The sequence below is a fragment of the Aplysia californica genome, unplaced genomic scaffold, assembly GCF_000002075.1.
Source record: "Aplysia californica isolate F4 #8 unplaced genomic scaffold, AplCal3.0 scaffold00014, whole genome shotgun sequence".
Classification (NCBI taxonomy): domain Eukaryota; kingdom Metazoa; phylum Mollusca; class Gastropoda; order Aplysiida; family Aplysiidae; genus Aplysia; species Aplysia californica.
In genome coordinates, this window is record NW_004797284.1 from 2,415,517 (window position 1) to 2,430,030 (window position 14,514).

At 39.9% G+C, this 14,514-nt stretch overlaps 1 protein-coding gene across 1 annotated transcript in view; it reads left to right on the plus strand.

Annotated features, from left to right (window-relative positions):
* The first annotated feature begins 679 nt into the window (after nt 1–679).
* LOC101853900 (calsyntenin-1) overlaps nt 680–14,514 on the plus strand; it is a 34,937-nt gene continuing 21,102 nt past the window's right edge. The window contains exons 1-4 of the mRNA XM_005090258.3: nt 680–894; nt 11,043–11,189; nt 11,699–11,906; nt 12,323–12,590. Coding sequence (XP_005090315.1) covers nt 831–894; nt 11,043–11,189; nt 11,699–11,906; nt 12,323–12,590 — 687 coding nt within the window. The 5' untranslated portion in view covers nt 680–830. The remainder of the gene's footprint in view (nt 895–11,042; nt 11,190–11,698; nt 11,907–12,322; nt 12,591–14,514) is intronic.

Below are 14,514 nucleotides of genomic sequence, written 5' to 3' on the forward strand. Positions count from 1 at the left end.
GAGAGAGAGAGAGAGAGAGAGAGAGAGAGAGAGAGCATTTGGCATATTTAGTCGATGAAAAACAAACTAGATAGTCAGCAGAGGTAGTGCAGATAATAAATGACCTATGGTTAAATACAGATCAAACTTGATCGACAGAAAGGGTAAACATACACACACACAGAAGTGTAGAATTCTGTTTTGTGAACAAACGTTCCAGCGCTCTTGTGAAGCGTGCAATTTTGTTTGTGGGCAGAGAGAGAGAGAGAGAGAAGTTGTGCACAATTGAAAAATAAAGTCAGAAAATAAAGCTGCTCTGGACTGTGATGGCTGATCAGTTTTGTTTCACGCTTGTTGGATCTACTATTATTATGCAGAGTTTCTGTTAGAAGTTGGAAAGTAGGCTAAGAGTTTTTTTTTTAAAACTGAACGTTTATTATAGACCTACTTGGCAATGCACTCTTGAGCTACTTTTCACTGTTTTCTTTCCGGAAAATCTATTTATTGTATTACCTCCCACCAGTAATGATATCGAAAAACTCAATATAATGGCACTAATTCTTGTCAATATGTTTTTTCTTTCCGAAATCAGTTTTACTTACTAAAATGTACATTGACCGACCGAAATTATAGACTTTAACAAATGGTGAAAGACAAATTACCGTTCTATCTCGTGCAGTCAAGCTGATTTTTCTGCATGACGTCAGGGATTGCATTAGCATTCACAAAGTGCGGCCATTTTATCGTGTGTAGTGCTAAAGGAAGAACACGGGCATTTTATCGTTCTTACGCAAAGATAATCCTGTTGGTGGGGTTCTGGTGGTTTTAAGGAAACTTTACTTGGTTAAACCATGGCCAAGCTGATTTCCAGTATTGCGGTGGTGTTGGTTTTACCCTACGTTTTAGCCTTTTCTGGTAAGTAACCACCTACAACCAAAACTCAAAACAGACAAGAACTGATACTGTCCATCATAACGAATGAATGCAGGGTCTCTTTTGTCTGCTGGAGAGTCCAGACGAGAGGCCTATGATACTATCAAGAGATCTTTGAAAGTCTTCTTGTAGACAATGAACGAAGGAGTAGTATCCCGAGAAATCTAGATCTAGATATGTAGATCTAGGATATCAAATGATGGATAATTAACCCTCGTCCTGTGGGGGGCTGGGTTTATGTCGCGGGATAATAAGCCTAGTATTTCGGCGGCACCTCGCCTGCGTTCTGGTCCTGAGTCAGTCTAGCCCCTGGCTCAGCGCACGCGCCGAGCATCGTCTCTCGTGAAACTCTGGTCCCGCGTCGGATCCCCGTTCACGCAGATCAAGTGTGTGTGCGTCAGTCTGCTTGAGTTTGTGTGCGTTTGTGGCTGTGGCTTTCTTCTAGATCTAGAACCGCCTGCGTTGGTTCGTAATCGAGGCATATGTCTCATTCAAATACGCCAAGTTGGTAGCTCTAGATGTTCGTTCAATGAAATTATAGAAGAAACTGACCCACTTAGACATGAGGAGCTGAAAGTAATGAAAGGATAGATCTAGATCTAGATATCTAGATCTAGATCTAGATCTAGAATCTAGTCAGGAAACAAGACTTCCATTTTTCTCTATACAAAATCTTTCAAATGAGCTTTATTTTGTATGAAATGATACTAGATCTAGATAATCTACCTCAACTAGATCTACCTGATAAAAAATAAGGGTAAATTTTTACTTTCACTCCCGCACACAGATGCACTGCTTCAGGGGGGTCAAACTGCAGTCCTGTTTGCTGCAGATCACACATAAAGTCACTAAAACTGTCGCAAATCAATTATTTTCAAGACAATTTCAAATCTAACTGAAATATCAGATTATGGGTAAGCCCCCCCTGTAACCCCCCAGATTTTCTTTTACCCCAGTGGAGCAGGCCCCCCTGGAACCCCCCGATTAGTCCAAAGCCTGTCGATCTAGGTTAAAAACAATCAAATATTTCAAAAACTATAATTTGCGACGGAAATGAAGTTGATATTCGTGTTCAGCGTATCAATATTTAGCAGAAAATAGACAACTGGTAGCTGAGTATGAGACGGGAGGGAAAGTAAAAAAATACCAAAATAAGCTTGTTTGATAGTTTTGAATACCATTGTACAGGTACAAAGAAATGAAGACGGCCTTTTTTTTTTCTTCTCTGTCTTTTATTTTTTGGCCACCCTCTGGATTCTGATTTTATATTGGTCTTTTTCTACGATGATTCGAAGACCAAGGAGCATTTGAATAATCGTCATCCTCTGCGAAATTGGTTTTTAGCTTTCAGTCAACGGAGTGTCTACATACATGGTAACCAGGCACCTTGCCTCAGTGTCTATGTACACAGTAACCGGCAACTGGGCACGTAGTGTCAGTGTCATGTACATGGTAACCGGGCCTGTAGCCTCAATATCTGCGTAACCGTCAACCGGGCACGTAGTCTCAGTGTTACTTACATGGTAACCGGGCAGTTCAGAACTCAGAGTTCAGTTTTTGTCGTCCGGTGTTGCCGTCATCCTCACCCCTCCCCCGACTGTACCTTAAAAAAATTCAATAATCCCCCCATTCTGGAGTCCTATACTTGGCAGCGCACAGACTTTGAATGAGTTTGGTGACCCCAACCGGTACTCACAATGCAATGCGCACGCACAGGTTCTCTGACTGGTCACGATGGCGAACCCGACAAGACGCTTGTATGACTTTCTTTTTTTTCAGCAAGTGACAGCACAGGACAAATACAGTCGAACCTGTGTAAGACGGAATGGCAAGGGAGCGGGGAAAAAATTTCATCTTAGACAGGGGAATTTGGGGGGGGGGTTCAAAGGCCCAGCCGGTGGGATCAAGGATCGCTTGTGCGATCGGCAAGCAGTGGTCAAAACTTCACACCTCTCAGCTGCTATCCTGTCTGATAGTGACATGCGTCAGTCTTACGTGTTCAATTACCACCAGTGCTTGCCTTTCATAGGACCACTGTTTGACCTTTTAAAAACAGAAACGTTTGAACATCTCCTTGGCTTCCACCCTTGGTCCCACCCACCAAAGCCACATGTCACAGCCATCAATGTAACAACGATTCGAGGAACTCTTTTCTCGGCTGGCCGTACGATCAGGGCGGCAGGCATTGGTCAATCTAATTTCACACCTCTGGCTTCTGGTTACCCAGGAAAGTTTCCGTAGTGGCTCGCTACTCGAGCACTCTCAAGGGCAGTTGTGAGATATCACACCCTAGCAATGCCAATGAAAATTTAAATTTTCACTTTTGTCCCCTTTTTTTGGTACCTAAGAAAGAATTTTCAATTCTAAGAATTATGCTTCTTGAATTTTGAGAATCGGTTCATAAATAAAAAAGTTATGGGGTTGTAAAGGTCGGCAAAATATGGATGACCCACATATATAGGAAAATACTCCTAAAAAGTGGACCACACAGTAGCAGATTCTGTAAGAAAATCGACGATATCTCGGTAACTAATCGGAGTGTTCGAGAGAAACTTAGCTACCCGATGTGTTTTTGAGTGTAGAAATCATTTCTGCAGTCAGATTTACTACCAATTTCATTTCGTAGTTATTTTGTTATAATTAAAATTGTGGTGAACATATTACGATTTTGCGAAAAAGGGGTGTCGGGATGAGTCCATTTTATTTATAGCATTGTATCACAACATGGGATCTTTAAGAATATATGTTGGCAGCGTGACTAAATAATTGCAAAGCTTTTTATGATGACTTTAGACCATGCCAACCTTAAAAGATAAGTTTATTCAATCTAGCATGCCGTACAATTAAAAATTCTTTTTCCCTGTTGAGACGCGAACACCCCGAGACGAGATAACCTCGCCTCGGAATACCCCCATAGCGATGTTACAGGGGAATAGAGAGAAAAACAACCGGATGCGCGCGCCCGCCATTGCCCTATTTCAAGTGACCAATGAACGGGCCCGTAATAGTCATGCGGGGATTTGTAGGTCACATACATTTGCCACGAGAGTGAGGGGAAAATGGCCGGTCTCCGTGCGAAGCCGCTTTGGATAGGGGGGTAGTCGTGCAATTATGATCGGGTCTAAACAACTACTTGACACAGAACGTTCAAATTTGAGCACACCATAGAGGATAGATAGATCTATTACCATCTCGGCGTTGAAATTCAAACTCCTTATAGTTTTCGGTGTACACGATACGAAAGTGTTCCCGACACCAAAAGTATAGGTTAATTTATGTGTACTAACTTCAACGTCCACATATCATTAGTTTGCCCTATTTTCTGATTGGTTGCCGAGTTTCATTCGGATTGGTTCGGAAATAGAGCAGACCGAGGTTGACAAAGTTAGTCACCTACGCTTCGGCCGGGTCCGCAAAATCGCCCGTAAACGGGGACCAAATTTTCGCCTCGCGGGAAAGCCCCATTGGCATTGCTACACACCCACACTACACTGACCATCTGTATCGCGCAGGGCTCACATGATGGGGTAACTTCTACCCCGATTTCACCCCTACTCCCCTTCCTTGCTCAGCGGCATGGCCATGGCGTTAAGTTTAGAGCTGCCGGAACCAAACTTGCGAGTTTTGTTTCAAATCAGGGTTGAGCGGGCAAAGCATTTTCCGTCTTAGACAGGTGAAACCCTCGGAAGGGAGCAGATTTTTCTTTCCGTTTCCGCGTTGGACAGGTTTCCGTTTTATACAGGTAATTAAAGAGGAATATATCAAGGGGTGGAGCGGGGAAATTCCGTTAAGACAGGTTTCCGTTTTACACTGGTTTCCGTAAAGGCAGGTTCGACTGTATTGATTTATTTTCATTCCGATTACCGTGTACGTAGATACTGAGACTAGGTGCCCAGTTACCATGTATGTAGATACTTAGACTAGGTACCCGGTTACTGTGTACGTAGACACTCCGTTCAGTCAAGGCATGATGCTATTTAAGGCTATATTTTTGGACCTGCTCATACTTTTGTTTTTCCCTTTTTGCTTTTTCTATGCTCTTCTGGTAAGGTATGCAATGAGTGATCAAAATAGCTTTTGGAAACTCATTAACATCAAATTAAATGTGACTTTGAGGTTAAGTTGTCTGACAGATCTGTGAATTTCTTAGTTTTGTATTCTTAAAAGTTTGAGGGTTAAGTGCACTTTTTTGTGACCAGAAGATCCAGTCCTGAAAATTAAACAGACGGAATATTAAAAAGATGAGAGCTCTTAATATATTTTTTTGGCATGGTAATGGTTGTTGTGACACAGAAGGTGTATGGAGGTACAGTGGGCTTTACTTTAGGCTTTGATCCTTGTTTTTGACACTTTCCACTCATGCAGCACACAGAGGGTACAACACTTTTATCCCCACGGACCAGGATACAAGTGCGGTATATGCTATATAACACCGGCGCTCGGGACGGCTTCTACGGACGCCGATAAAGTGTTAATGGCTCCTGGTCTAAGATCTTAAATTTGCCAGGTTTTGCAAAATTTATTTTTCTCAAGAAAAAATTCACTGCAATAATATTGAAGTCTCTTCCTGTCTTTCTGTGACCAGGCTTTTCATGTGCTTAAAATGTGTTTTACTTGTTCTAATAACAATTTTAGCACAATCAGGTATTTAGCCTGTAAATTATAGAGGGAGATTGGGCAATCGCAGACATGGATGTTTTAAACTTAGAAAGTTTTATATTATATATATTATATTTTGCCATCTGAGAAAAAAGAGTGGTAGTTGAGAAGGATAGTTAGCCAGTATACATTTGATTGGAGTTGTAATTTTAGAGGGGCGAATAGAATAGTTTTGATATTTGTAATGGCATAAAGGAAGTTTTATTCTGAAATTTGACTCACAAGTTATTTTTAGAAACTGGGAATTCACGTTATAACACAGTTCTTCCTCCTCCTGCTTAAAAAAAAAAGACATTTCCAATAGTACTGCATGAGGAAGTTAAAGGTAACTGTTCAGAGGCCATACCTGGGGAAATGCTAGGCCCATTCATTGTAATTTATGTCCTGGTTAGGGTGAAAGTTGGGTATAATAATGTTCCTTTGTCTTCTGCAGGTTTCGCTGTCTGCAAAATGTAATGAAGACATTTCAGCTCATGTCACATTTATTTTGATTCGTGACATCAAAATGATGCTATTTTAGACTGATATATTATAAGATCTTCACGAAGTGCTTTTATCATCCAGCAGTAAGGGGGCTCTCGTGGCCTAGAGGTTAAGGTGTTGACCTCTCATTCAAAGGTCCTGGGTTCGAATCCGGGTAGCGACCGAAAAATTTTCTTTTCTAAAATTCTCCTTTCTCCTCCTTTCCTGCTCTCTAGCAATATTCTTTCTTCTGCTTTCGTCTCCTTTTCTGCCCCCACCCCCTCACCTCCTTTGCCCCCTCCTCTCGGCTCCTCTTTCTGCAGCCTTTCTACTGCTACTCCTTGACTCCTTCTTACAGCTGTCTTTCTGCCACACCCCTGATCTTCTGGTAGGAAAGATCTACACCTAGCCTTCTTGGACAAGGGCGAAAAATCTCGGAGGGCTCGTGTGCAAGTTGCGTACGTTGAAGATCCCGGTGGTCTAAAATTGATGAGTAGGCTTCGGATGCCACCCGGGCAAAATTCAAAATTTCCTACCCACTGAAAAAGTTTAATGTGTCCCGCGCGCTCATATGATCTTATGCTGTTGCGGGCGCTGTAAAACACTTACCAAAAAAAAAGGGACAATAAATTTTGGTCTGGCATACTACTCTGGCAGTTTTCATAATGATTACTTTCTTGAAAACATTGAAATTCTATGGTTTTGACAAGTTTGAATTTAATGTTTGTTGTCTCTATGAGATTGAGGGTAATGTAATCAAGTGTGTTTCACATCCAAGATACCCCAAAGCCCCAACTATGTGCATGTATAGCAAAATAATCGCGTTGGAGTTATTTTCACTGATTTACCCTTTAGGATGGAATTTATTCACTAAGAACGTCTGTTACAAATGGGTACTTTATTGAAATTAACTAACTGCTGCCATATGTTTTCAACAAAGGTATATATTTGATACTGCTGGTGAGGTATGAATGCATGATACTACGTGAAGGGTTGTATTGTGTTCTGTGATATATGTAAGAGCAATTTACCAGCAAAGGGAATAAGAATGGAGGAAAAAAAAATGAATTTGACAATTTTGATGAGTTTCATGCAGCGTGCATCTTTGTTCTAGTAATAGCAGTTGTACCAGATGTCTTAACATTGCTAGCACTCTCTAGTAGTAGATGTTGAGGGCAGGTTAGAATTTACGAATGACTCATCTACTACCCCTGCTGGATTGCCTTGCCCTCTACGTTTTTTTGTAAGTTTTTGTAAAGTGTTTTACGGCGCTCGCAACTGCATAGGTCATATGAGCGTGCGGGACACACCTAATATTTTCAGTTGGTAGGAAATTTGGAATTTTGCCCGGGTGGCGGCCGAAGCCTACTCTTATCGATTTTAGACCACCAAGGGATCTTTAGCGTGCGCAATTTGCACACGGGCCCTCCGAGATTTTTCGCCCTTGTCCGAGAAGGCTAGGTGTTGATCTTTCCTACCAGAAGATCAGGGGTGTGGCAGAAAGACAGCAGTAAAGAGGAGCCAAGGAGTAGCAGTAGAAAGGCTGCAGAAAGAGTCAGGTTTATCACTGCTGTTGGCATAGTGACTGCTATTCGTTTGATCAGGTTTATCACTGCTGTTGGCATAGTGACTGCTATTCTCACCGGCTGGAAATTATTATTTGAGCAATTGCCAAAACGTGAGACTCTCTTTAGACTCAGTGGTTCCAAAAAATTTTTCTTACCAATTTGACTCCCTTTTCTGTCAGTCTCAGATTGACATTTAGAGCTCATATTCCTAGAGTATCAAAGCAAGGAGATGTAGGGTTTTGGAGATATGGGTCTATTTGTTTGGCAACCACTGTATTTCTTGTATGTATCAGTGATGACAAAAACAGATAAGCAGCAAGGCAAATTATAGACTTTAAATTCCATTTGTTTAGTAAACAAACACTTTGTACACTATGAACTCCATTCATAATGGTAATATGAATGACAAGCTTTGTAACAATGACGCAGTGCACAGAACATGTCATCATTGTTATGTACAAGAAAGGATACACATTGGACATTATCATTGACAACACATCACAATAGTGAAAGGCTGTATAAATACAGTTATCAAAGCCTCAGCACCAGAAAAACACATGTGTAAAACAATTTCTTAACTAATATGAGGCAAAAGCGCAAAATCAATAGGGCTGACTTGTGCATAACAGTGATGACAAACATGACTTGTACATAACAATGATGACACAATGTACAGGAAAAGACAAAATCATGCCTCCAGAGAGAAATGCACACTTTAAGAATTAAAAAAAAACCCAGGAGAGGTTTCTTTTGCTTTGAAACAGACATCAGGTCATATCAAAGACAGTAGACAATCACAATTACGTAGCTAATTATGACCAACAGTACTCGTACATAACAGTGATGACAAAACATACTGGGAAAAAGGTAAAATCATGCCTACAAAGAACAAATTTGCACTGTGAGATACACACAGATCAATAAATGCGTATTTTGTTTCTAAATGAGTCTTGCATGTATGAAATATATGTTGAAAACTTATTGATATTAGCAATTATGAAAAATATTACTTGTACATAACAATGATGTCACAGTGACACAATGTATTGGAAAAAGGCATATCATGCCAACAAAGAACGAATGTGTACTTTTGAGTTAGACAGATAAACAGGGACATGTTTGTCTATTTGTTTGAGTAAAAAGAGCACACATGACTTAAAAAATGTTTGCTCTTAGGACAATGTAATTTCTAGTACATCAGTCAGTCTTGTACGGCTGCATGACGACACCCCAAACGTCATCACTAAGCACAAAAGCTAAATCTATAACATAACCACAGAAATGTTCCATCTCTCGAAGTTTGTTCACACATCACACTCTTGTTCCAGGAATCCAATGTAAACACCACAATTTCACTAAAATATTCAATAGGGTAGCCTAAAAATACGCAAAACAGTCCAGTATGTCACATTGAACGCAAGATTCTTGTGCGTAACCGGAGGGTGACGGCAATGACTACTTTCGTTTTTCTCTTTACCCCGTTGCTCCCGGCCGCTGTTCTGGGGAAGCGGGTAAGGGGAAGTCACTCAAGAAAACAATTATATCCGGGCACTGTTGATGATCCGTTCAAAACAAAAGTAGGCTAAAATTCGGACTTCCGGTACGTTGCAAAGTGACGCCATTAACGGCGAATTATTAAACAGCCGACCGAAATCGTAGATCTAGGAACCCGATGTTCCTTTCGCGCATCGCGGCTTTTGAACTATTGAATAAAGGACGAAAGCAAAAAGATTTAACCAGCTGTGGTGATTCTACTGAAAAATAATGTTGTTTTCTGAAACACCTAGTCCGTGACGACACCACTGACGCACAAGTGATCCGAATTATTCGTTTATTTGCAGACAAATAAACCGATTTCTTGAGCAAGTGAACCTTTCTCGATCACAAATACCATAGAATCAAAGCACAGGTCAAAAAAAAAAACACCCAAAAATACTAAATTTTGGACATTCTTGGAAGTTTGCATTGGTGTGCTCAAAATGACAGTCCAGGAATCACAAAAAACGAACATTTTTGGCAAAAAATTTACAAACTAGAGATTGTAAAGCTGACACTGGGTCTGAAACTGCTAATGCAGGTTCTACATCCTATATTTAACATATATCATATGTATAAGTTTTGGAGGAATAAATACTAATGCATCACATTTTATGCACACTAATGTGAGATGTATGTGTTTTTCCCCACGTTTTGGCAATGGCTCATTTGCTATTGAAGTCTGAGTGAGAGTGACCGGCAACATAATCTGAGTAAGAAATTAGAAAGTCTATCAGTTGCTTACTTAATAGAGCTAGAAGCATGAGTGGGGCTTTAGTTTTGTGCCATACCATTATCCTACACCATTGTAGCCAGTGGAAACGAATAGGCTGACCTATTTCAGTCGACACTTCAGACCAGACTAAAAAAAAACAACCCCCAGCCAAATTCTACTTTAAAAGCCCACTAGTAACTCAACTAACAATAAGCTTGCATACTTTACTTTCCACCCACACCACGCACACACTTGTCCCCATGAACCAGGATGCTGATGGGCTACGTCAGTATTATACCTGTATATCAGCAAAAATACCTCAACCATTTAATGAAATTTTCAGCATACTGAGAAAATTGAAAGTGATGATCGCATGTTCACCAAAAATGGAACTAGAATCTGAACTGAAAACATTAGATTTAGCTCATTCATTGCCCGAATTCTCATCATGGCAAAAGAGTAAAGCTGCACTCATTCTGGGTCTACTCGGTATTTTTCAAACAAATTTACTCCAGTTGTTGTATACCAACTGATTTTCGACCTCAAAGGCCACACAAACATTAAAGTGCGCAATTCAAAAAGAAGATATTGCTATTATAATATTTTGGCTGCTATATTCACTGTCGCCGATCGGCATCCGGTGAGGGCAAAATGTTAATCTAAATTTGAATACATTCGAATGTAGCAAAAAAATTGTCGAAAATAGCAGTAGACACTATTCAATGAAACCATGCAAAAAATGACGACTCAGTTTGGGAAGCAACAACTGAGTCATTGCTCTGGACCTAGTGAGTTAATGGGCACTAGAAAGTTTATTACCATTTGCTCCCACTTATTTTTTGTTGTTGACATTGTTTTTTTTTGTTTAATGTATACCTGCATGTGTTTTTACGGTCCTGTACAGCCAAGGAAAATTAACCTCTTGGATAATAAAGTACTATCTTATCTTATCTTATCTTATTGTATGATTGATGTGTTGAAGGACACCACTTGTTCTTGCTTAGACTATTCTTTCCCTCTGGTGTTTCTGTGTTCTTTTTTTTTTCAGAAGTTAATGCCCGCTGTTGTATCGATATGCTTACTAATACTCATACTGTCATTGTTAATTGTTTAACTGTATGCTGGGTGCTCATGGTCTTCTGTTTAAAAAATTAACTGTTTGACAAGGCTCTTTTTCTATCTTTTTTCAGAGGTTAATCAATACCGACCTGTGATCAATTCTGAGATTGAAGAAAATGGCAAACCTGCATTCCATGGAGAGGTGACTGAAAATGAGCGTGTAGTACAGTTGAAACCTCCACTGTCAGCATTTGACAAGGATGAAGTAGGAGGGGCAAGTGAGTGTGTTGTATTATAATTGTATAGAAAGAGTCGTTACAAGGCTGATAGACACAGTTATGAGATCAAATTATTTATTTTGTCCTTTTTTTCGATAAGAAATTTTTTTCATTCTTTTTGCGTCGAGTAGGAATGTAGTCTTATTGTTATCCAATTATTTGGATAAAGTAAGCTGTTTTTTCTGCCTTTTGTTATAATGAAAATTATTTTTTATACTTATTGCAGATTTTATGGCTGACAATGATAGTCATAAATGTTTTTTTTTAAATATGTGTGTATACTACATGATACAGTGCTGTGTTTCTTACTTTAAATCTTGATGAATTAAATAAATTATTTTACATTTTATTTGAATGTCATCATGCTGATAATTACTAATGTTTGCCGATTTGTAATCTTGTTTTGAATATTCTTCCAACTTTGAAGAAGACTGTCCTTTGTTGCATCTTTATTTTCAAAATGTAGCTTTGTTCCTTACTTTTTTTTTTGTGTTGCGTACATTTTTCAGGGTATATCTGCAAGTACATAATTTCCAAGAACATAAAACATCCCAGAACAAGCCCTCTCCCGTTTGACATCGTAGTCACCGATAATGTTACTGGAGCGGCTGAGATTCGAGTGAGGGAAGGCCACAAACTGAACTATGAAAAGCATCCTTTCTACAAGTTTGGCATTGTTGCCGAAGATTGTGGAAGCCCACCTAAAAGATCTCACAAGTATGATTGCAGGGGTCTTTAGTTTTTGTTATGTCATGCTATTTTTAATGGGTCACTATTGTTGTCTTGAATATATATCTTGCATCTTTTAAGAGAGTATTGTTTAGGGAGATTTAATTCTGAGGTCAATTTGTTGTTTTGATCTTGGCAGATGCTGTTAATTACACTGTTATGGACTCTCACTCATTAATCCAGTGCTATTAACTGATATCTACAGGAAACAATGTCTTATGTATGAGGTTGTCTTTTGTAAAGAACTTTGAAGGGAAAAGAATGAAAGATACTTTTGTGAGTCACAAGTACTGTGTAAGTAAAAAGAAAAGGGGGGGGGGGGGGGTGAAGAATGTATTAGCTTAAAGAAAACGTCTAAATATATCTCTAGAATGTACCTTGATTTTCAATAACTTTTTTTTCAGGGCATATGTGATGATCAAAGTCTTGAATAGAGATGAATTTGCACCCAAGTTTGACAATGATTCTTACTTTGCATACGTGGAGGAGGGCAAGATGTATGACTCTATTGTGAAGATCCATGCATCTGATCAGGATGAGTCGGATGCCTTCAAGACAATTTGCAAATATGAGCTCATGACAGCTAATGCTCCTTTTGAGGTGACCCCTGAAGGTGTTGTGCGCAATACTGAACCACTGGACTACAATATCCACAGAAACTTCATTCTGGAGGTAAGTTTTTTTCTTTCTAGCACTGTTGTTTATGTCTTTTGTTCTTAGTTTTTTTATGACAGTATTATCAAAGACTGTGTATACCAAGATATTGCACTTTCTCTTTGGGCTTTTGTCCGTGGTCTTGGCGGGCTCGCTTTGCCATGTAGCACGGGATGGGCTTCGTCTCTAGGTGATGCGAGGTTGGTTTCATCGCCGACTGCTTGGGGTGTGTGTTTGTGTGTGTGTGTGTACAACTTTTGTTTGGGGAGGAGAAGAGGCGGTGCAGAATGGTACGGGCTAAATCTATGGAACGAGATTTGCTGAGATTGTTTAATTAAAGATAACAAAAATTAACACACAAATAAAAACAAAAAGAATGAAAAGAAAACGAAAGGAAAAAGGGTTGGGGTAGAGTAGGTGGATGAGAAGGAAGAAAAGACAACTGAAAATCAACAAACAAAAACGAGGGAAGTTATTTAATGATGTTCACCGATCTAACTCATGTTGTTTGCTATCCAGTCATTTAATATCGCAAGGATGATTATATCGTTGTAGTTAGTCTAACTCATTGTCCCTGGTCGACACAATATTAATTACAGAATTACCAGATGCTATGAGATTAAATTTCTTTGTCCAACTTAAGAAGTGAATGTATTGTGGCGACACAATGCAGTCTTGCTTTACAATTTCTTTACGACTTGATTTTGCAATCTTTTATAACAATGACTTGCAGATTCAGACTCCTTGTCTCTTCTTAATGATATCAAACAACGACAACTATTTTTTCCCCCGTCATCTGGGTCCTTGAAATACGACGACTGGTGCTGAGGAAAGAGAGTCACATTATTTCTCTTGAGGTGGAGCGTTTTTGATATATTAGTCTTATCAGATTGTTACATTTCTTACGTGAAAGTTTGATTCTGACTGCAATTCGTTGACCAAATTGACATCATAATAATATTATGGATCCCTGTTGTCGTGTTGGGTGAATTGTAAGTTAGGGAAAGTAAAAATAAACTCGCTTCTGAAGAGGATACAGTGAAACTCGGATTCAACGAGGTCGCCGGGCCTGACCTAAAATCTTGTTGAATCTGAGTGTTCGTTATAGCAAACACGAGGTTTTGTGTTGATAATTACAGGCACTGAGCAAGTAATGTATAAAGAGAAGTCACAAGTAGTGCCTGAAATGCCTTCATATTATGAGCTGTGTATAAAGAAAAGACCGATTCGTTCAAATGCGCACGACTGTGTCATCTCGATTGTTTACCAAAAAGTTGTGTTGCTGTGCAGAGCCTAGCGTACGGCAACTTTTGATTCCATAGACCAGCGCACAATTAATTACGTAGATCTACGTCAAGACTAAGACTAGCTTATCATCGTAATAACGATTAGTTGCCAAGGGGGAAAAAGACTGTGACGCGTTTGTCGCGTTTGTATATGCGACGTTCAATGCCCGGACCGCTGGTGCCCCCCCCCTCCTCCCCAACATGCACACACAGCCACATGTGTGCCGGCCACCCATTCGACCCCGACCCACACCAGAGTAGACACGTGCGCATGCCAACAACGCATGTGTTGGTATTTAAAAAGGCCGCTGTTTAGTCGCAAGCAATCGGCAAAGTGAAAAATGGTTAACGATACAGGTGCAATGGATAGTTTCCGGGAATAGATAAAGTTCGTTCTGGGAGAAAAATGAGCGAAACCACGTCTTCTGGGACTGTTCACCCTGGAAGCGACTTCGTTGAATCCGAGGTGGCTGATTTAATTGCTCGTTGAATCCGGGTTCTTTTTATTGATTTTAAAGAAGAAAAAAGTCAGGGAATCTATCTCATCTCGTTGAATCCGAGTTCTCGTTGAATCGGAGCTCGTTAAATCCGAGTTCCACTGTACATCAAAGAACTGTCATGGAGACCAAACCTTGATTCCGAATAAAACAGTATTA